The sequence below is a fragment of the Hippopotamus amphibius genome, chromosome 5 (assembly GCF_030028045.1).
Source record: "Hippopotamus amphibius kiboko isolate mHipAmp2 chromosome 5, mHipAmp2.hap2, whole genome shotgun sequence".
In the NCBI taxonomy this organism is placed as follows: domain Eukaryota; kingdom Metazoa; phylum Chordata; class Mammalia; order Artiodactyla; family Hippopotamidae; genus Hippopotamus; species Hippopotamus amphibius.
The window spans coordinates 81398-104377 of NC_080190.1; the positions used below are offsets into that span (position 1 = coordinate 81398).

General features: G+C 47.7%; 1 protein-coding gene across 1 annotated transcript; it reads right to left on the reverse strand.

The window, feature by feature from the left end:
- Nucleotides 1-8388: 8388 nt before the first annotated feature.
- LOC130854462 (cytochrome P450 2E1) lies at nt 8389-22934 on the reverse strand. Its single transcript, XM_057737300.1, has 9 exons — nt 22549-22934; nt 21443-21602; nt 14583-14732; nt 14124-14284; nt 13500-13676; nt 12299-12440; nt 10176-10363; nt 9537-9678; nt 8389-8777 (listed from the first exon to the last, which is right to left on the reverse strand). The coding sequence occupies exons 1-9, from the start codon at nt 22723-22725 to the stop codon at nt 8587-8589; spliced, it is 1488 nt and encodes a 495-aa protein (XP_057593283.1). The 5' UTR covers nt 22726-22934; the 3' UTR covers nt 8389-8586.
- Between the last annotated feature and the right edge of the window lie 46 nt (nt 22935-22980).

Genomic DNA, 22980 nt, shown 5'->3' on the forward strand with positions numbered 1-22980 from the left:
AAAGGACGGCAAGGATCCCGACATAACCAGTAGGGAGGCATCTACAACGGCTCAAAGCGGGTGAAGCAGCGGAGCTGTGGCAGACGGGAGGGAGTGAGAAACATACGGAGGCTCCACACCGCAGCTCAGCGTTCCCGGACTGAGATGTCGATTCACAGCTGAACAGAGGGCCCGGGAGCGGGAGCATGGGAACCGGAGAGCTGGTTCAGGGTGAGAAAAATTGTTGCCAGTAAGGTGACGGACCGAGAGGACAGGAGGGAAGAGGTCCGAGTGCCTGCCCCTGAGAGCTGCCCGGCCATGATGGCAGCTGGATGCAGCAGGCCCACAGGCGGGGGGGAGGCGCCGTGGGCATAGCCTCTCTCTCTCCTTTGGTGCCTGCAACCAGCAGCAGAGAGAGGCCCTGTGGGCCACCTAAAGCGCTCGGGGATAACAAGTACCCTCAGGCCCTAGGGCAGGGCTAGATTAAAACCCCTTGGAACTCCGGCAGCAGGGAGACTGCCGAGAAAAAAAAAAAAAAACCGAGAGAGGCCCAACTCTGAGACTTTCTGTTTACACCTGAGGCGTCCCTCTGCAACAGGTACCTCCAAGCCCGACTGAAACAACAGTGCGCCACTGCTCACTCACTCCCAGGGGAAGGAGCCACTGTTGTACCCTCTCCCTCCCCACACACCAACACTTACAGACCAACAATAAAGGAAGCTCTGCTGGCCACAGAATAATGCAAAAAAACCCAAGGTGAGTAGAAGGACACTTACAGCTGAGACGCTAAGGAAACAGAAATATTAGTATCAATTCTATTGGACTGGTCCATTCTGGGATCAGTTCTGGATTTTTTTTTCCTTAATTAATTACCATCTTAGTCCTAAGGGCTCTACAAGTTTTATAACATATTTTTTTAATTCTATTTTTTATTCTATTTTTATTTTTTTGCATCTTTATATACTTCTATTTCTAGCTATGTTTTTGGTAGTATGGACAATATATCTCTCATACCTACCTTTCATCTCTATCTTTTATACATTTCTATTCCTTTCTTTTTATTTGCATATTTCCAATCACACTACACTCTTCTGTTCCCCTTTCTTCCATCCATTTTTAGTTTATTTTATCTTAACATACTTATAAGCAACATTATCGATCTGCTCAGACTCCTTGCTTTATTCTCCAGATGACACACCGCCTTGGTATTTAATATTAGGTTTTTGTCTTTATCTTAGTTCTTAGTACAATTGTCTAATTTCATTCTGAGAATCTCCATTCTGTCTGGTGGTACTCTAGCTCTTTTCTATATTTGATCCTAGCTTACAAAATCTCCCTGGATTAGTGTTTGTATGTGTAAAGTGTTATTTGTTTGTTTGTTTGTTTGTTTTTGCTTTTGTTTCTGATTTGTTCTGTTTCGGTTGTCAATCTCTGTTGAGTTTCTCTTTGAATATCTGATAGTATACTGGGGTTCTTCTGTCAGGTCTTTCCAGAGCCTTATGTCCTAATGGATTCAGTAATTGTGTGTCTTATACATGTATGTGTTTCCTAGACTTAATATTGGTTTAACCCAACATTTGGACATTAGTCTGAGGCTTGGACAGTCTTCTATAAACACCTCTATCGCTGGGACAAGCAACCCCAAAAGTTTGGACAACTATAAGGAAACAAACACCATGCAGGCAAAGGAGCAGGAAAAAAACCCCACAAGACCAAATAAATGAAGAGGAAATAGGAAAAATGCCTGAAAAAGAATTCAGAGTAATGATAGTAAAAATGATACAAAATCTCAATGACAAAATAGAGAAAGTACAAGAAACAGTTCATAAGAACTCAGAAAAACAAACAGCAATGGATAACAAAATAACTGAAATTAAAAATACTCTAGATGCTATAACCAGCAGAATGACTGAGGCAGAAGAACGAATAGGTGAGTTGGAAGATAGAATGGGGGAAATAACTGCCACAGAGCAGGAAAAAGAAAAAAGAAGAAAAAGAATAGAAGACAGTCTCAGAGACCTCAGTGATAACATCAAGCATACCAACATTCGAATTATAGGCATCCCAGAAGAAGAAGAAAAAAAGAAAGGGTCTGAGAAAATATTTGAAGAGGTTATAGTGGAAAACTTCCCCAACATGGGAAAGGAAATAATTAACCAAGTCCAAGAAGCACAGAGAGTCCCATACAGAATAAACCCAAGGAGAAATACACCAAGGCACATATTAATCAAACTAATGAAAATTAAACACAAAGAAAAAACATTAAAAGCAGCAAGAGAAAAGCAACAAATAACATACAAAGGAAAACCCATAAGGATAACAGCTGACCTTTCTACAGAAACTCTGCAGGCCAGAAGGGAATGGCAGGATATACTGAAAGCCCGGAAAAAGAGAAACCTACAGCCAAGAATACTCTACCCAGCAAGAATCTCACTCAGATTTGACAGGGAAATCAAAAGCTTTCCAGACAAGCAAAAGTTAAGAGAATTCAGCACCACCAAACCAGCCTTACGACAAGTGCCAAAGGAACTTCTCTAAGTAGGAAACACAAGAAAAGGAAAACACCTACAGATACAAACCCAAAACAATTAAGAAAATGGTAATAGAAACACACATGTCAATAATCACCTTAAATGTAAATGGATTAAATGCTCCAACCAAAAGACACAGACTGGCTGAATGGATACAAAAACAAGACCCTTCTATATGCTGCGTACAAGAAACCCACTTCAGACCAAGGGACACATATAGACTGAAAGTAAAGGGATGGGAAAAAGATATCCCATGCAAATGGAAGTCAAAAGAAAGCTGGAGTAGCAATACTCATATCAGACAAATTAGACTTTAAAGACTATTAAAAGAGACAAGGAAGGACACTACATAATGATCAAGGGATCATCCAAGAAGAACATCTCACAATGGTAAATATCTATGGCCCCAACACAGGAGCACCTCAATACATAAGGCAAATGCTAACAGCCATAAAAGGGGACATCGACAGTAACACAATAATAGTGGGAGACTTGAACACCCCACTTACATCAATGGACAGATGATGCAAACAGAAAATAAATAAAGACACTCAAGCTTTAAATGACACATTAGACCATCTCGACTTAACTGATATTTATAAGACATTCCATCCAAAAACGACAGAATACACTTTCTTCTTAAGTGCACACGGAACATTTTCCAGGATAGGTCACATCTTGGGTCACAAATCAAACCTCGGCAAATTCAAGAAAACTGAAATCATATCAAGCATCTTCTCAGACCACAATGCCATGAGACTAGATATCAATTACAGGAAAAAAACTGCAAAAAATACAAACACATGGAAGCCAAACAATTCACTATTAAACAACCAAGAAATCATTAAATCAAAGAGGAAATCAAAAAATATTTAGAAACAAATGACAATGAAAACACAACAACCCAAAACCTATGGGACACAGCAAAAGCAGTTCTAAGAGGGAAGTTTATAGCAATACACTCCTACCTTAAGAAACAAGAAAAATATCAAATAAACAACCTAACCTTACACCTAAAACAATTAGAAAAAGAAGAACAAAGAAACCCCAAAGTGAGCAGAAGGAAAGAAATCATAAAGATCAGAGCAGAAATACATGAAAAAGAAAGGAAGGAAGCAATGGCAAAAATTAATAAAACTAAAAGCTGGTTCTTTGAGAAGATTAACAAAATTGATAAACCATTAGCCAGACTCATCAAGAAAAAAAGGGAGAAGATGCAAATCAACAGAATTAGAAATAAAAAAGGAGAAGTAACAACGGACACCTCAGAAATACAAAAGATCATGAGAGACTACTACAAGCAACTATATGCCAATAAATTGGATAACCTGGAAGAAATGCATAAATTCTTAGAAAAATACAATCTTCCAAGACTGAAGCAGGAAGAAATAGAAACTATGAACAGACCAATCTCAAGTACAGAAATTGAAGCAGTGATTAAAAATCTCCCAACAAAAAAAAGCCCAGGGCCAGATGGATTCACAGGCGAATTCTAGCAAACACTTAGAGAAGAGCTAACACCTATCCTTCTCAAACTCTTCCAAAATATTGCAGAAGGAGGAACACTCCCAAACTCATTCTACGAGGCCACCATCACTCTGATACCAAAACCAGGCAAAGATGTCACAAAAAAAGAAAATTACAGACCAATATCACTGATGAATGTAGATGCAAAAATCCTCAACAAAATACTAGCTAACAGAATCCAACAGCACATTAAAAAGATCATACACCATGGGCTTCCTAGGTGGCGCAGTGGTTGGGAGTCCACCTGCCAGTGCAGGAGTCACAGTGCAGCAGTGCAGGATCCTCCCAGCTCCGGGAGGATCCCACATGCCGCGGAGCAGCTAAGCCCGTGTGCCAAAAAAAAAAAAAAAAAAGATCATACACCATGATCAAGTGGGGTTTATCCCTGGGATGCAAGGATTCTTCAATATACGCAAATCAATCAACGTGATACATCATATCAACAAATCAAAGGATAAAAACCACATGATCATCTCAATAGATGCAGAAAAAGCTTTTGACAAAGTTCAACATCCATTTATGATAAAAGTTCTCCAGAAAATGGGCATAGAAGGAAATTACCTCAACATAATAAAAGCCATATATGAGAAACCAAAAGCCAACATCATTCTCAATGGGGAAAAACTGAAAGAATTCCCTCTAAGAACAGGAACAATACAAGGGTGTCCACTCTCACCATTATTATTCAACATAGTTTTGGAAGTTTTAGCCACAGCAATCAGAGAAGAAAAAGAAATAAAAGGAATTCAAATTGGAAAAGAAGAAGTAAAATTGTCACTCTTTGCAGATGATATTATACATAGAAAACCCTAAAGACTCGAAAACTGCTAGCACTAATTGATGAGTTTAGTAAAGTAGCAGGATACAAAATTAATGCACAGAAATCTCTTGCATTCCTATACACTAACAATAGAAGAGCAGAAAGAGAAATTAAGGAAACTCTCCCATTCACCATTGCAACAAAAAGAATAAAATACCTAGGAATAAACCTGACTAAGGAGGCAAAAGATCTGTATGCAGAAAACTTTAAGCCACTGATGAAAGAAATCAAAGATGACACAAACAGATGGAGGGACATACCATGTTCCTGGATTGGAAGAATCAACATAGTGAAAATGACTGTGCTACCCAAAGCAATTTACAGATTCAACGCAATTCTGATCAAATTACCAATGGCATTTTTCACAGAACTAGAGCAAGAAATCTTATGATTTGTGTGGAAACGCAAAAGACCCCGAATAGCGAAAGCAATCTTGAGAAGGCAAAATGGAGTTGGTGGAATCAGGCTTCCTGACTTCAAACTATACTACAAGGCCATAGTGATCAAGACAGTATGGTACTGGCACAAAAATAGAAAGGAAGATCAATGGATTAGAATAGAGAACACAGAAGTAATCCCAAACACATATGGGCACCTTATCTTTGACAAAGGAGGCAAGAATATACAATGGAAAAAAGACAGCCTCTTCAATAAGTGATGTTGGGAAAATTGGACAGCTACATGTAAAAGAATGAAATTAGAACACTTCCTAACACCATACACAACAATAAACTCCAAATGGATTAAAGACCTACATGTAAGGCCAGACACTATAAAACTCCTAGAGGAAAACATAGGCAGAACACTCTATGACATCCATCAAAGCAAGATCCTTTTTGACCCGCCTCCTAGAATCAGGGAAATAAAATCAAGAATAAGTGAATGGGACCTCATGAAACTTAAAAGCTTTTGCACAGCAAAAGAAACCATAAACAAGACTAAAAGGCAACCCTCAGAATGGGAAAAAATAATTGCCTATGAAACAATGGACAAAGGATTAACCTCCAAAATATACAAGCAGCTCATGAAGCTTAATACCAAAAAAGCAAATAAGCCAACCTACAAATGGGCAGAAGACCTAAAGAGACATTTCTCCAAAGAAGACATACAGATGGCCAACAAACACATGAAAAGATGCTCAACATCACTCATCATCAGAGAAATGCAAGTCAAAGCCACAATGAGGTATCACCTCACACTGATCAGAATGGCCATCATCACAAAGTCTGGAAACCACAAATGTTGGAGAGGGTGTGGAGAAAAGGGAACTCTCCTGCACTGTTGGTGGGACTGTAAGTTGGTACAGCCACTATGGAAAACAATTTGGAGGTTCCTTAAAAAACTACACATAGAACTACCATATGATCCAGTAATCCCACTCCTGGGCATATACCCAAAGAAAACCATAATCCCAAAAGAAACTTGTATCATAATGTTTATAGCAGCACTATTTACAATAGCCAGGACATGGAAGCAACCTAAATGCCCATCAACAAATGAATGGATACAGAAGATGTGGCATATACATACAATGGAATATTACTCAGCTATAAAAAGGGATGAGATGGAGCTATATGTAATGGGGTGGATAGAACTACAATCTGTCATACATAGTGAAGTAAGTCAGAAAGAGAAGAACAAATAGTGTATGCTAACTCACATATACGGAATCTGAAAATGGTACTGGTGAACTCAGTGACAAGAATAAGGATGCAGATACAGAGAATGGACTGGAGAACTCGAGGTATGGGAGGGGGCGGGGGGTGCAGGGGAAACTGAGACGAAGCGAGAGAGTAGCACAGACATATATATACTACCAACTGTAAAATAGTCAGTGGGAAGTTGTTGTATAACAAAGGGAGTCCAGCTCGAGGATGGAAGATGCCTTGGAGGACTGGGGCAGGGAGGGTGGGGGGGACTCGAGGGGGGGGTCGGGGAAGGGAGGGAGTACGGGGATGTGTGTATGCAAACAGATGATTGAACCTGATGTACCCCCCAAAAAAAATAAAAAATAAAAAAAATTAAAAAATAAATCAAGAATAAACAAATGGGACCTCATGAAACTTAAAAGCTTTTGCACAGCAAAAGAAACCGTAAACAAGACTAGAAGGCAACCCTCAGAATGGGAAAAAATAGTTGCCTACGAAACAACGGACAAAGGATTAACCTCCAAAATATACAAGCAGCTCATGAAGCTTAATACCAAAAAAGCAAATAAGCCAACCTACAAATGGGCAGAAGACCTAAAGAGACATTTCTCCAAAGAAGACATACAGATGGCCAACAAACACATTAAAAGATGCTCAACATCACTAATCATCAGAGAAATGCAAGTCAAAGCCACAGTGAGGTATCACCTCACACCAATCAGAATGGCCATCACATAACATGGAAACCACAAATGTTGGAGAGGGTGTGGAGAAAAGGGAACTCTCCTGCACTGTTGGTGGGAATGTAAGTTGGTACAGCCACTATGGAAAAGAGTTTGGAGTTTCCTTTAAAAAGTACAAATAGAACTACCATATGATCCAGTAATCCCACTACTGGGCATATACTCAAAGAAAACCATAATCCCAAAAGAAACATGTACCATAATGTTTATTGCAGCACTATTTACAATAGCCAGGACATGCAAGCAACCTAAATGCCCATCAACAGATGAATGGATAAAGAAGATGTGGCACATAAATACAATGGAATATTACTCAGCTATAAAAAGGAATGAGATGGAGCTATATGTCATGAGGTGGATAGACCTAGGGTCTGTCATACAGAGTGAAGTAAGTCAGAAAGAGAAAGACAAATATTGTATGCTAACTCACATATATGGAATCTAAAAATGGTACTGATGAACTCAGTGACAAGACAAGAACAAGGATGCAGATGCAGAGAAAGGACTGGAGAACTCGAGGTTTGGGGGGGCGGGGGGTGAAGGGGAAGCTGAGACAAAGTGAGAGAGTAGCATAGACATATATATACTACCAACTGTAAAATAGATAGCCAGTGGGAAGTTGTTGTACAACAAAGGGAGTTGAACTCGAGGATGGATGATGCCTTAGAGGACTGGGACGGGGCGGGGGGGAGTCGAAGGAGGGAGGGAATATGGGGATATGTGTATAAAAACAGCTGATTGAACTTGGTGTGCCCCCAAAAAATATAATAAATAAATAAATAAAATGGAAAAAAAACACGATAACTGATGTCTATGCTGAGATTTCAGACATATTTTAATCTTAAAATATACCACAGGATAATGCTATTAGTGAGCCCAAAGGAATAACTTCACATCCTGTGGAAAAAGGGCAGGGGATACATTTTGGATATGGCTAACATATCCTCCAAAGATATGTTATTTTTATTTTTTCCAAACAAGAAAATAGTGTCTTATTTTTATTTGAATCCTTTATAAGAGACAGTAACTCTGGTGACCAGGAAGCTCTACTTTTACAGAAGATTTTAGTTTAACCTACAGTGATATGTTCTTATTTAACATGGTTTCTGGGAACTCCAACACAAACTAAATCACAGTGTGCTTTAATTGGTTTAATTAGTTTGACACAAGCTTTTTTGATTTGCTTTCAAACTCTATCTGAAGCATGTGGCTGGAAAGCACCCCTCTGGCCCCATTGACGCCCTGTGGAGCCCTGGCTGCCCTTGCTGAGGGGGTACAGGGGAGCAGGAGGCCTTCAGGCCGGCATCAAGGAGCGGGGTCTTCAGAGCACGTGTGCCTCACACTTGCGAGCGGGGAATGACACAGAGTTTGTACCGGGGGGGGATCTTGGCAAACCCAATTGCGATGGGGCTGAGGTCGATGTCCTTGGGGTCAACAAGCGACTTCAAGTTAAAGTGCTGCAGGATGGCGGCCAAGAACAGGAAGAGTTCCATGCGAGCCAGGCCTTCTCCAACACACACCCGCTTTCCTGGAGGTGACAACAGCACTAAGACACTGCTCCAGGCGGGACAGCGGGGGGACCGCTGAGTGGGAGGAGGCCATGCATCAACGGCACCCTAAGCAGACCTGAGCCCCGTCTGCCCGTTGAAAGGGAGCCCGGAGTGGATTTCAGTGTAAGGGTATCAGCGACAGGTGTGTTCAGGGACCAGCCGTCACACAGCCTCCACCGCCAGGACTCCGCTGCATAAAGCTCCGTTAGGCTGGGAGGATGGGCTCTGCCAGTGCTCAGCCCCACGTCCTACAGGAAAGCAGTGGGGCCCCGGGTGGAAGCCAACGCTCTCGTGTTGGGTGTTAAAGTTATCGAGTTGGTTACAGATCTTTCCTCACACCCACACCGAGGGAAGGCCCTGGGAAGGCAGCCAAGGACTGGGAAGCTTCGAGGGCCCTGCGATGAGTCTGGGTAACCAAACGTTAGACGTTGCTCAGTAACCCCTGTTTACACTTATAGAGAGTTAGGTAGTAATGTTTTGAAAGATTTTCACTAAGTTCTATTACATGAAGAGTTTTAGCACTGAATGAAGCGAAGTATCTAAGGAAAAAATAACTCATCTCAACGCATTCCAGGACTTCTGTTGAAAAGATGTCATTTAACTCTCTGAACAGGGAAGAACACATTTGGGTCATGTCGGGGCCAGAAATAAGGGGCATGATACAGATCACACGTGGAGGAGAGAGCAGGAATTAGAGACAATCCCTGGGGAAGGTACTACCTCTGACCTCTTCTTACCTGCGGAAAATGCCTTGAAATGGTCGCTGTACTTGAACTTTCCATTTTCATTCAGAAAGTGCTCTGGCTTAAACTTCTCTGGTTCAGGGAACTCTTGGCTGTCATACAAGACGGAGTCCAGTGTCGGAATTATGACTGTGCCCTGGAAAGAACAGGGGCTGCCTTGGTCAGTCAAGCTAACACAACACAGGCTTTCATCTGGGAGTCCCCAGTTGAATGTTACATGAGATAAGATGGTATGTTTCCAGCTGGGGAAGTTGTTCGCCTGAGGGCAGATAGAGAGCAGGTGGGGGTCACGACTAAGTGGCGATGAGAGCTCTCATCTTTTCAGCGGAGTAGCTCCTCTGAATTACTCATCCAGGGCTGGATGTTACTACTTCTGCCTGTCTCTGGAGTTGGAACCCACCACCGCCCCCAGGCCCCATCTAAGGAGCCCCGTCCCCAGATTGCCTCCATTTCTACGGCCACCAGGTCCATGTGAGGCCTGCTCGGGGAGCAGCGCTCCGCAGGTAGGGATGCTGGCCCCGCCCCCAGTGTTCAGCCACATCCTGCAGGTGTCCTTGGGCCCCATCCCGCTCCCGGCGGGCGGCTGGTCTACAGGGCAGGGCTCAGGGCGTGCGCTGCAGGCTCCCTTCTGACCTTGGGGATGACGTATCCTCTGAACACTGTGTCCCGGGTTGCTTCATGCAAGAGGTTGGAAGGAAGGAGGTCGATGAACCTCTGAATCTCGTGGACCACAGCATCCAGGTAGGGCATGTCCAGCCTGTCCTTGACGGCAGGGATTCGGCTTGGCCCAATCACCCTGTCAATTTCTTCATGAAGCTTCTCTGCCAAGACATGCATGGAATAAGCGCACGACTCCAGGCTGCTCCCAACCATCCGCCCAGCAGACGCTTGTGGAGCTTTGGGTTATTAGATGGCTCCCCCGCACGCGTCAGCAAGCGCTGAGCTCCGTGTGCTTAGGTACCGTCCACAGCATCCACGTACACATTTACTTATGGCCTCCATTACCATAGCTGGTCACGGCTAGTCCAGTTCTAGTCCAGCCCTTGTCTCTGTGCCAGGAGTCGAAAATAAAAAAGCGTCTGGGGATTTCTAGCTGGAGGGGAACTCTGTGTTAGTTATTATGCCAGGCTGGTTTGTGGCACGCTTCTAAGGAGTGCGGAGGTGAAGGGAGAATGGAAGCAGACGCGCATGGTGCCTTCTGGAAGAGCCCGGGGGGCAGCCATCTGGAAGACCCTCTCCTGACAGAGGCAGCAGCAGCCTTTGGCAGCTGCGTGGCCTCTATGGGTTGGAGGTTACCTGCGGACCTTGCTCAGATGTTGAGTGAACTGCAAACCTCCGTGCAGTGCGGTAGCCAAGTGAAAATTTTACACACGTAACACACTGTGGATGGGATGCTGATGCTTCGTAAATGGTAAATGTGAGAAGGCCTCCGTGCAGGTGCCACACAGCAGGGCAGGGATACTGCGGAGTCTGGGGTGGGTGCGGACGGCAGGGAGGCGAGGAGAGGCCTCAGCGGGCTCTGCAAGCTGCTTTCTTTCCAAGGGCTCTGAGCCAGTACTGCAAAAGGTGAGCACACGTTCCCTTCGGCACTGGATGTATGGGTGTCCATTGTATTTGTGTTCTGTCTTTTTCTCTGTTTTGGAAAATCCTCATAATTAATCATGCAAACAATTTTGGAGTCCTGGCACCCTTAGTACAGAGCGGTCAGAGGCTCCCTCAGAACTGCCACGGACCCGTGGAGCCTCCGCCCCTGGGCTTTCAGCTCCTTCGCCTCACCTTTCTGTCAGCAGAAGAGCAAAGGCTTTGGAGTCAGACAGACCAGGTCTGACCCTGGACGAGCCCATCTCCACGTTCCTGGGGAGATGCCCTCACACCCTTTTCCATCTGCCCTCAAGAATACAGTGCGTTAAAGGGCTGGTCCCCGCACCTGGCACACAGCGGGACCAAATCACCATCAGCAGCAGCCAGCATGGCTCGGGGGTGAGGAGCTCCTTGCCGTGGGGACCCCCACCCCAGCTCTGTGCCCAGCTCAGCTTAGGGCGGGGGCTCCAGGCCTGGCACTGGCGGGGAGGGCACCCCGGCCCCAGGCGATGGCGCCTGTCCCTCCTCTGTCCTCGGAGGCTGGTGCTGATCGGACTGTGGACAGATGGCACTGCTCACACCGCCCCCAGTGGGCCCGTGTGGGGCTTTCTGGTGCCCGGTGCTCTCTGCATGCGGCCCCCAAAGCCGTACCTGATCCACCCCGGGTCCCACCTGGTCCAGGAGCGGGGGAGGAGCCCTGGGAGGGAGGGCCGGGTCCAGGGCTGTGGGCACCCTTGCAATGCTTTTCCTGGGCTTCCTCCTCTGATCCCCACTCTCCCAATCGGCTGAGCCATGTCAGGAGCCTCCCCCCGGCCACCGGCCCCCTCCCAGCTCTGCCTGGAAGGCTGGGTCCTGCTCGGGGGCGAGGTGCACGTGTTTCTCTGCCTTAAACAGACCACGTCCTGGAGTGGATGCACACCACACGCCGGTCCCCCACTGGGCTTTCCTCCCGCGAGCTGGGGTTTGTCAGCAGGTGTGGGAGGGCTGAGTGCCGGGTGCCTGCCATGTACTAGGACACTCCCCCTAATGCGTTCGTCCAGCCATCCCAGTGCCACTCCTGCAAGGGTTAACCAGCAGTGCCAGCCCCGTTGTGCAGACAGCACGCTGAAGCCCAAAGGCTCCAGGCTAACCGTCCAGCCACACGGCCCAGCGTCCTTGCCTGTTACTTGTCCTACCTTCAACCTCCGGGTATTTCATGAGAATCAGGAGCCCGTATCTCAGGGTGGTACTGGTGGTCTCTGTCCCCGCAAAGAGCAGGTCGGCCACGGTCACAGCAACGTTGTCCAAAGTGTACATAGGGTCTGCGCTGTGTTTCTCCTGCGTATGTAAGAGACAGGGACTCAATACCGGGACGTCTTCAGGTGGATGAGAAAGAGACCCTGTGTCCCTCAGCAGAAGAGCACCTGGCAGCCCCACCAGCTCCACGGGGGCCTGTCCTGCCCAGACACTGTGGTCTCCATGGCAAGGTTAGGGAACAGAGGTTCCCAGAAAACCGACCAGGGGCAGGACTGTGCCCCCGCCTGGCTGCGGGGTCGGCGCTCCTTCTCTGGCCCCGAGGGCCCTCCTGGGGGGTGGGGCTCTCCTTGGCCCTGTGCCACCACCTCCAGCAGCCCAAGGCTGAGCTGTGGGGCTTCTGCAGTGCTGCACGCAGCCTCTTTCTGCCCCCACGGCCCATGCCTTTGCATCCCAGGAGGCAGAGACGTCGCTGGGATACTGGGCATCGGGTAGGGGGTGGAGTGCGGAGAGGGGTGGGAGGGGGCTCAACTGAGGGAGGAGCCTCTCAGACACCCAGGACAGTTACCCTAGGAAACCAGGTGTGGTGCTCACATGTGGTCCCAGAGCCACGTGTGATGCCAAGGCAACAGGAGAAGCTCGACCGGTCTGCGTGGGGGAACCAGGGGTGCACCAGGGAGGTGGTGCTGGGAAGGCCTGGGCCCCCTGGTGCTCGTGCAACACGGGGGGTTACGTGCCGATGAGGAACGCTGAGGGCCTCTCCCGTATCAGACACGCCCATTGGTCAGTCGATCAGAAGTGGTTAAGCAGCTGCGCTGAAGGGAGCCAGTGTGAGGGTCTCACTCACCCCGTCCCACAGCCCCCGACGGTGTCCCCAGAGAAGACCATCTTTGCGGCCAGCAGAGTGGACAGTACACTGGAGTGGCCAGGCAGGCTGGCTCTGTGTCAACATGCGGTCACGCTGAAGCCAGTGTATTTGTGTAAAACTAAGAGCACCAGAGTGCACACAATGTGGGCAGTGTGGACGCCACAGTGCAGGTCATCGTATAAATCTGAACAATGCACCCCCGCCCCCGCAAACCCATCTCATAACCGCCGAGTGCTCGGCTCTGCCTGGTCTGGAAGCTGCGAGCTGTGAGGTACCTTCTGCATTTCCATCAGCATGGTGTCAGTGAAGTCTCGGGGACAGCTGGGCTCCAGTGACTTCTGGTGGTCCTTCACTCTTTCTAAAGCATAATCTTTTATTTCAGAGATATTTTTCAGTAGTTTCCTATGGCTTCCAGGCAGGTACTGTAGGTAACTTGAGAAAATATTATAAAGCTAGAGAGAGAGGGAGGGAAGGAGAGAATTTTCTTACTATATGCATTTTTCTGGATGCAATAGCATTTTGTGTACGAGGCGAATGACCTTCTCCAAACCTGAATTTATGGCCTCACTATTGTATTATTCAGAGTATTCTGGCTGAAAGTATCTTTCTGGGCACCACTCTACAAGGCCGTGTGAGTTCTGTCGTGGGAATGTGAGCGATAGGCAGAGGTACCGCGTGTCTGGTGAGGACCAGTTTTGAAGCGTGAAAAGGTAAGTGTCCCGAGGCCAGCACGGGGGAACGGCAGGCCCCACGGACGTCTCCAGAAGGAGCGTTCAGGCTCCCTAGTCTCATGTGCCTGTTTGTCCACACACTCAAGTGCCGCCTCTCAGCCCTTTCCTGCTGTAAACCCTAGACAGAAGCTGGGTGCTGACACGGCAACAGGGAGACAAGTGCTTCACCTGGATCCAGGGTGTACTGAGCAGGTAGAAGTCCTCATTGAACAGACGCATCAACCGCAGACCAGTCTTGTCACTGTAATCAACGCGCTTGTGGAAGAGGATGTCGGAGATGACGTTGTAGGGCCCGAAGCCGATGACAAAGGTGGGGTCGAAGGGCTGGCCTGGAAAACAGGGGCGCCGTCATGGCGCTTGGCTCGTGGGCGTGGCGGGAGGGATGCTTCCAGAGCTTGTGAGGAGACGCCCTGGAACTGTGAGAATTCTCGGGAGGCGGTGACGGTGTGAACCCCGCCGGCTTTCTTTACTTGTCCGTTATTCGGGACACCCCAGCCACACCCTCCATGAGCATGCCCGCTCCCTGGATTAGAGAGGAATCCGGCTTGAGCAATGGTGCCTGTGGGCTGACACGGGCAGCCGTCTCGGGCCGCAGGGGCTGCGGGGGCCGGGCCAGGCGGTACGCACCCTGGGTGCTCCGGAGCGCCTCCAGCAGGAAGTGGGCCTCCCTCTGGATCCGCTGCTCGTTGCCCTGTTTCCCCATCCCTAAGTCACGCAGGGTGGTCAGCGAGAACCGCCGGGTGTCCCGCCAGGTCAGTCCATTATTGAAAATGACCCCTAAGGAAGAAGGGTGAGCAGAGCCATTACTGCAGATGCTCCTCTCAGGAGAAAGGGGGCAGGAGTGAGGGGCGGCCGGCACTCTGCTCTGCAGCGGGAGGAACTGAGGGGCCACACTGACCAGCACAGGGACAGAGGCTCGGGTTTGGAGAGAAGCCTTTGGGGGCGGCCTGCTTTCTGCACGCTGCTGTAAGCTCTGCAACCACCAGCCTCCTTGATTTCCCCACTCTGCCTTGCGTCCTCCCCATGCGAGGGAAACCACACCTGACCACCGAGAAAGTCCTCCCTCCTCTTTCCTGCCTATGGACTAATTTCCCTGAAGCCATTCTGTGTTCAGTGATTTTGACCCTCACACTATAGACACCTCCACTTGCACTTTGTGGCTTCACAGCTAGTCCTTACTAGAATCAGAGGTCACAGGGCCCCCCAGCCATGCAGACCTCGGGATCTGGGAAGACCTTGAGCTGTTTTCCTCCTGCGTGTGGAGGCCTGAGGAAGGCCATGGCCCCAGATATTCCGGAAGGAAGTCTGTCCAGGCCTGAGGGGTAAGGAGGGGAGGGCTTCATTCTACCCCCAAAGAACACCTGGACAGCCTGCAGAGGAAGCTCAGGGCAGGGGTGGGAGGGGAGGAATGTGACCCAGGGAGGTTGCCGTGGAGACAAGCCTGCGGACAGACAGCAGGACCGCTGATGGGTGTGTGGGCACCGAGGAGGCCCATTTGCAGGTGCCGTTCAGCAGGTTAAAAGCACAGGTGGAACTGAGTTCGGGGTCCCGGGTCCAGGGGTCCTGGTGCAGATTCCTGCGGGACACTGCACAAATGGCCGCATGGACGCTGGGCACGTGGCACAGCAGCCCAAGAGGGAAGGACACTCCACACGCACGGGTGTCTGAGCCAGCAGCCTGGCCAGGCCCCATGCAGCCCCAGCCTTCTACGTGCAGGACCAGGGCACAGGGCAGACCAGCACGGGGGGCAGGGACCAGGTGTGTGTGCTGAGGAGCCAGAGGACACGGCACAGACTGTGCCCAGAGCCCCGAGGGCCAGGGGAGCCAGAGGAAAGGCAGGAAGCAGAGATGCTGGGGGACCACCCTGAAGGGCATGTGATGAGGAGAAGAGGGGGCAGAGGAGCGAGGGGCAGAGAAGCAGGTAATTTTACAATGTTCTGCGAAGAATTGTGGGGAAAATAGGTGGAAAATTCAGAAAACGTGAGAAAAGACAGAAAGAGAGAGATACAGAGATAGAGAGACAGAGACAGATGGAGAGCGAAAGAGACAGAGAGGACAGAGTCAGAGAGAAAGAGACACAGACGTGGAGAGAGGGAGAGACAGAACCCAGAGGAGCGCCCTCGTCTGGGACCTAAACAGGCTGAAACGCCGCCTCCCCCGGAGCTGCGTGAAGATGCACTGAAGCAGCGGGTGGGGCCCCCGTGGCTTGTCAACATGCAGCTGCTGCGCTGTGCCGCGCCGCGCCACGGCGGCCACCAGCCGGCACGTGCACTGTTCCTGGGGACCAGACGCAGCCCTGGTCCCGGGCCTGGCTGATGTGCAGGGTCCGCCCTGGGCCACGTGGGACATACAGAAACAGGACCCTGGGGCCTCAGGCAGGAGGCAGCCGAGCCCCCGTGTCCCACCTGCAGGCTGTGGATGCGGGGCCCTGCCTGGCTGCTTGCAGGGACCCGTGACTGGGACCAGGGCTGGCAGATACAGCGTGCCCAGAGCCAGGATGGAGCGCCTTAACCCCAGAACGCCTGCCCTCCTGGGGCTCTCCTCCAGGGACTCTCCTCTTGTGTTAATGACAGGACTAGGGGCTTGATTTCGCTTCGAGTCAAAGAAACCCTCCATGTCTAAGAGGGACCATCAAAGGCCACTGGTTGTGACAGGATATAACCTCGGAAATGGAGACTGCAAAAACTAGGCGAGGAGGCCGTGAACGACGGTAAGCGCATTCATTTGGAAATTCCACATAAAACGAATACGTTTTCTAGAGGCTCAGGAAGACCTAGAGACGTCCATGTTTTATAGGGTAGATGGGACACTGTTGCATTCTCACCTGCTTTGGGACCTCAAACACCAGTGAGCAAGTGGTGAAGGACAAACAGGCCTGGTTGGAGGACAGCGGGCGGGGCGGGGAGCTTTCAGAGCTGAGAGGTGGAGGAGGGCGCCCCCACCCAGCCGGTGTCCCCCCACCCAGGCTCCAGGATGTGCCCAGAGACACAGAAGGTGGAGGCTGAAGTCAGGAGTCTGGAAAACACTCAGATAAAGACCAGTTAATCAGAGCAGAAATAAATGAAATAGAAACAAAGAAAACAATAGCAAAAATCAATAAAAATAAAGGCTGGTTCTTTGAGAAGATAAATAAAATCGATAAACCTGTAGCGCGACTTATCAAGAAAAAGAGGGAGAGGACTCAAATCAATAAAATTAGAAAGGAAACAGAAGTTACAACAGACACCGCAGAAATAAAAAGCACCATGAGAGACTACTACAAGCAACCATATGCCAATAAAATGGACAACCCGGATGAAATGGACAGATTCTTAGCAAGGTATAACCTTCCAAGACTGAATCAGGAAGACATAGAAAATATGAACAGTCCAATCACAAGTAATGAAATTGAAACTGTGATTAAAAATCTCCCAACAAATAAAAGTCCAGGACCAGATGGATTCACAGGTGAATTTTATCAAACATTTAGGGAAGAGCTAACACCCACCATTCTCAAACTCTTCCTAAACATTGCAGAGTAAGGAATACTCCCAAACTCATTTCATGAGGCCACCATCACCCTGATACCAAAACCAGACAAAGACACTACGAAAAAAGAAAACTACAGACCAATATCACTGATGAATTTAGATGCAAAAATCCTCAACAAAATACTAGCCAACAGAATCCAACAACACATTAAAAGGATCATACACCATGATCAAGTGGGGTTTATCCCTGGAATGCAAGGATTCTGCAATATACACAAATCAATCAATGTGATACACCATATTAATAAACTGAAGGATAAAAACCACATGATCGTCTCAATAGATGCAGAAAAAGCTTTTGACAAAATTCAACACTCATTTATGATAAAAACACTCCAGAAGGTGGGCATAAAGGGAACCTACCACAACATAATAAAGGCCATATATGAGAAACCCACAGCAAACATCATTCTCAATGGTGAAAAACTGCAAGTATTCCCTCTAAGATCAGGAACAAGACAAGGATGTCCACTCTCACCACTACTATTCAACATAGCTTTGGACGTCCTTGCCACAGCAATCAGAGAAGAAAAAGAAATAAAAGGAATCCAAATTGGAAAAGAAGAAGTAAAACTGTCACTGTTCGCAGATGACATGATATTATACATAGAAAATCCTAAAGATGCCACCAGAAAACTACTTGAGCTAATCAATGAATTCGGTAAAGTTGCAGGATACAAAATTAACACACAGAAGTCTCTTGCATTTCTATACACTAACAATGAAAGATCAGAAATAGAAATTAAGTAAACAATCCCATTCACCATTGCAACAAAAAGAATAAAATACCTAGGAATAACCCTAACCAAGGAGGTAAAAGACCTGTACTCAGAAAACTATAAGACACTAATGAAAGAAATCAAAGACGATACAAACAGATGGAGGGACATACCATGTTCTTGGACTGGAAAAATCAACACTGTGAAAATGACTATACTACCCAAAGCAATTTACAGATTCAATGCAATCCCCATCAAATTACCAATGGCATTTTTCACAGAACTAGAACAAGAAATTTTACTATTTGTATGGAAACGCAAAAGACCCCGAATAGCCAAAGCAATCTTGAGAAGGAAAGCCGGAGTTGGTGGAATCAGGCTTCCTGACTTCAGGCTATACTACAAGGCTACAGTGATCAAGACAGTATGGTATTGGCACAAAAACAGAAATATAGATCAATGGAACAGGATAGAAAGCCCAGAGATAAACAATGGTCTACTAATCTATGACAAAGGAGGCAAGGATATACAATGGAGAAAAGGCAGCCTCTTCAACAAATGGTGCTGGAAAACTGGACAGCTACATGTAAAAGAATGAGATTAGAACACTTCCTAACACCATACACAAAAATAAACTCCAAAGGGATTAAAGACCTAAATGTAAGGCCAGACACTATAAAACTCCTGGAGGAAAACATAGGAAGAACACTCTTTGACATAAATCACAGCAAGATCTTTTTTGACCCACCCCCTGGAGTAATGGAAATAAGAACGAAAAAAAATAAGTGGGACCTAATGAAATTTCAAAGCTTCTGCACAGCGAAGGAAACTATAAGCAAGAAGAAAAGACAGCCCTCAGAATGGGAGAAAATATTTGCAAACGAATCAACAGAAAAAGGACTAATCTCCAAAATATATAAACAGCTCATCCAGCTCAATATCAAAAAAACAAGCAATCCAATCAAAAAAGGGGCAGAAGACCTACATAGGCATTTCTCCAAAGACAACATACGGATGGCCAAGAGGCACGTGAAAAGCTACTCAGCATCACTAATTATTAGAGAAATGCACATCAAAACGACAATCAGGTATCACCCCACACCGGTCAGAATGGGCATCATCAGAAAATCTACAAACAGTAAATGCTGGAGAGGGTGTGCAGAAAAGGGAACGCTCTTGCACTGTTGGTGGGAATGTAAATTGATACAGCCAGTATGGAGAACAGTATGCAGCTGCCTTGAAAAACTAAAAATAGAACTACCATATGACCCAGCTATTCCACTGCTGGGCATATACCCAGAGAACACCATAATTCAAAAAGACACATGCACGCTAATGTTCATTGCAGCGCTATTTACAATAGCCAGGACATGGAAGCAACCTAAATGTCCCTCGACAGATGAATAGATAAAGAAGATGTGGTACATATATACAATGGAATATTACTCAGCTGTAAAAAACAAGGAAACTGGAACATTTCTAGAGACATGGATGGACTTGGCGACTGTCATACAGGGTGAAGTGAGTCAGAAAGAGAAAAACAAATACCGTATATTAACACATATATGTGGACTATAGAAAAATGGTACAAATCTACCATTTTTTGCAAGGCGGAAATAGAGACACAGATGTAGAGAACAAACATATGGACACCAAGTGGGGAAAGCGGGGAGGGTTGGAGGGTAATGAACTGGGAGATTGGGATACCAAATTGTATGCTCTAAATATATGCAGTTTATTGTATGTTAACTGTATCTCGATAAAAGTTCTAAAAAAAAAAAAAAAGACAAAGAAATAAACTTCCCCGTATATGTAAGATTGGAAACCATCAGATTAGCAACATAGGAATTATTTAGAAGATGGTTATCTGGAATCTTATAAAACCATTTCTCAACAGTATTTGCTCTGAATTGGAAATTCATTTTTTAGATTATTTTCTAGCAAGTCCAGGAAAAGGAATATGTTTTTCTGTTTTTAATTAAGGTGCAAATTTTATCAGCAGCTCATGAACAAGATCTCTTTTTCTGTTTATATCAGAAATGAAAAGAGGTTACATACCTCTCCTCCTTAGATATATTGGATTACCTCTGGCAGGTGTCCTTGTTTAAACTGAAGTAATTAATTAAAGTATACAAATATTTACAAAGTTATTGCACCAAGAATGACAACACAACAGGTAGCACAGGCATTTTGTAATAATACTCATATGTTCTTCAGTGGAATGTGGCAACATTTTAATCAATGGATACATATTTTGAAATTAGTTTATGTTTTCGAGTAGAAATAATTCTTTAGATAACAAAGACTGTAGAATGGCTCTGGGTACCTTGGGGAGACATAATTTCCAATGAAACTGTGCAAATTCCTCTATAGGGCATAGGTCATACCAATCACATTCTTTTTATATATAATTTACTGCAGCAAAATAATATATCAATTGTTCATGTACAGTTTGTTCTGTATGGAAATGGTGCATATTTTCCATGCTTTATAGATTGTGTTATTGCATGACTTGGAAGGACAGTGATAAGAGATACGAAATTCTCTCTCTCTATCAATTTTGAAGTTAAGTATTAATCAGGGTTTGGTAACTGGAAGAGAAAGGTATTTACACTGTCCTTTGAATTCTAATGCATTTCCAGTGTAATGCCTTTGTAATAGAATATTAAAATTTGTCTTACATATCATGAAAAAAAAAGACCAGTTAGCCATCCCTCCTCACCGCCCAGGCTGCCTCCCCCTGCAGGAGGGGAACTCGGGGCCCTGGGGACCCCGGGGGTCGGGGCATAGGAAAGCGGTGAGGCTGGGGGGACCGAATCACTGGGAACTCTCTGCACCCCTTCCTGGTGGAAGCACAGCCCCAGGTGGGGCGTCGGAGAAGCGGGGTGCCCGTGGCAGGTGAGGGGTCCTGGGGGACAGAGCCCCAACACCCAGGCGCAGCCGAAGCTGTGAGTGGAAAGAGCCCCAGGAAGGCCGAGGCACAGCCCAGCTGTCAGAAGCAGCTCCCTCTGTCCCGTTTCTCTAGGAACATGTCTGTCCTGGTGGTCAGGGCTGGGTCCTCCGGGCCTTGTCCACGCTGGGTCCATCCAAAGGCGCAGAGCAGTGACTGAGTGAGTGAATGCACCAGCCTTCACCTGAGCTGTGTGCGGCTCTCTTCACCTTTCCGTCTCCAGCACGTTGTTACTGTTATTTCAGTACCTGCACCCCCATCTCCCCAGCCCCCTTATCTAAGACGCACCTTTGTCCTTGTGCACCTGGAATGCTGGGTTTTCTGCTCTGCCCGAAAACTCGTTCTTGTAGTCGAGCAGCACCTCCTTCACAGCCTTGTAGCCGTGCAGGACCACGACGCGCTGCGAGCCCAGGTACAGGGTGAACACCGGCCCGAACCGCTCTGCCAGCTGCGGAGACCACCAGGCGGCGGAGTTAGCCGCTGCGGACTTGGGGAGGAGGCCCGCGCTTTACAGGGACCCCCCAAGGTCGCTGTTGTTGACAAGCAGAAACCAGAGTGATCTGGGGAGACCCTCCCCACAGAGGCTTCTTCAGCGGGGAGTGCATCCTGGGTGCGCCAGCTGCCCTCCCTCTGGGACGCAAGGAACGGGGCGGGCTGGACCAACTCCTCTTGTCCCCCTGAGGCCCCGTTGCCCACGTGGGCCCCGCCAGCCCCAGTCTGCTGTCCCCAGTCAAGGTCGGGGCCCCGGGGCCCTGCTGGGGGCCCCAGGGCCGGACTGTCCCCAGACCCGAGAGCCCATCTTGCTCCGTGGGGCCCGAAGCTCAGCAGCGCCTTTCAGGGCGGCTCTGCGCCCTGCGGAATTCTTCATTAACGCATTCAGCAGATTCGTCAGTGCATTTAGCTTTTAGATTTCTTAGCTCGTTCACTGTTTGCAACGACCTTAGTGGGAGGTGGGGCGGGGTGGGGTGAAACGCTTCACTTTGCACCCTGTTCTTGGGCAACTGCAGAGAACTGCAGGTTGACACCCGGCCCGTGAGCACCTGGGCTCAATGCACGTCCCTCCTTGCATCGCAGGACAAACGGCGACAGCCCCGCCACACCGCCCTGGCCAAGCTGCCCAGCGACAGCAAGACAGTGGACACTCTGCTCAAGCAGGGGCCTCCGGGGCTGGCCACGGCCACAGCCATGGCTACGGCCACAGGCCCACGGAGCTCCAGGCCCCAGCTGTAGCGCTAGCTGAATATTTTGAATATCACTCTTGGGTGCTACTGATAATTCTGTTAGTTCAGAACAAGCTGGTGTCGAATTACCATTTGTCTGAGACTGAGTTGAATGCACTCATGTTACATCTAATTCTTGATTTTCCTCCCTCAAGTCAACAACACTTCGCTTACCCTGGTGAAGGATTTGGGAATATCCTTCACTTCCAACTGGAAAAGGTTCCCAACGATGGGCAGTGGGAAAGGGCCAGGGGGCAGTTTCCAGCTGCTGTAGATGTGCTTCCAGATGGAGATGAGCAGCAGAGTGGCCATCCACACCAGCAGAGCGACCGTGATGCCGAGGACGGCCATGGTGCCTTCAGGGGTCTGCCGACGCGTGGGGATGCTCCTGTGGAGAGGCCAAGCTTTATAACGCGTCCTCAAGAAGGAGGGTGACCAGCCAACCAATCCCACCTTCCTTTGCGTCCAGCCCAAGATGTTAGTTTATTATTAGCTGCAGCTGGCCCTCATTTCAAAGCTGATCCCTGCAGCGGCTGCCACTTAGAACTTCATCCAGGCACCACCTGGCCAGGCCTGGGCTCTGGGGGCACTGTCTGCTGACACGTG

Excerpts from the sequence above, each read along its gene's own strand:
- LOC130854462 (XM_057737300.1), bottom strand. The coding sequence starts at position 22,725 with ATGGCCGTCCTCGGCATCACGGTCGCTCTGCTGGTGTGGATGGCCACT. Across the intron at positions 12,441-13,499 it reads TGCTGATGGAAATGCAGAAG|GAGAAACACAGCGCAGACCC; the intron begins GTACCTCACAGC and ends TTACATACGCAG. Across the intron at positions 10,364-12,298 it reads GAAATACCCGGAGGTTGAAG|AGAAGCTTCATGAAGAAATT; the intron begins GTAGGACAAGTA and ends ATGTCTTGGCAG.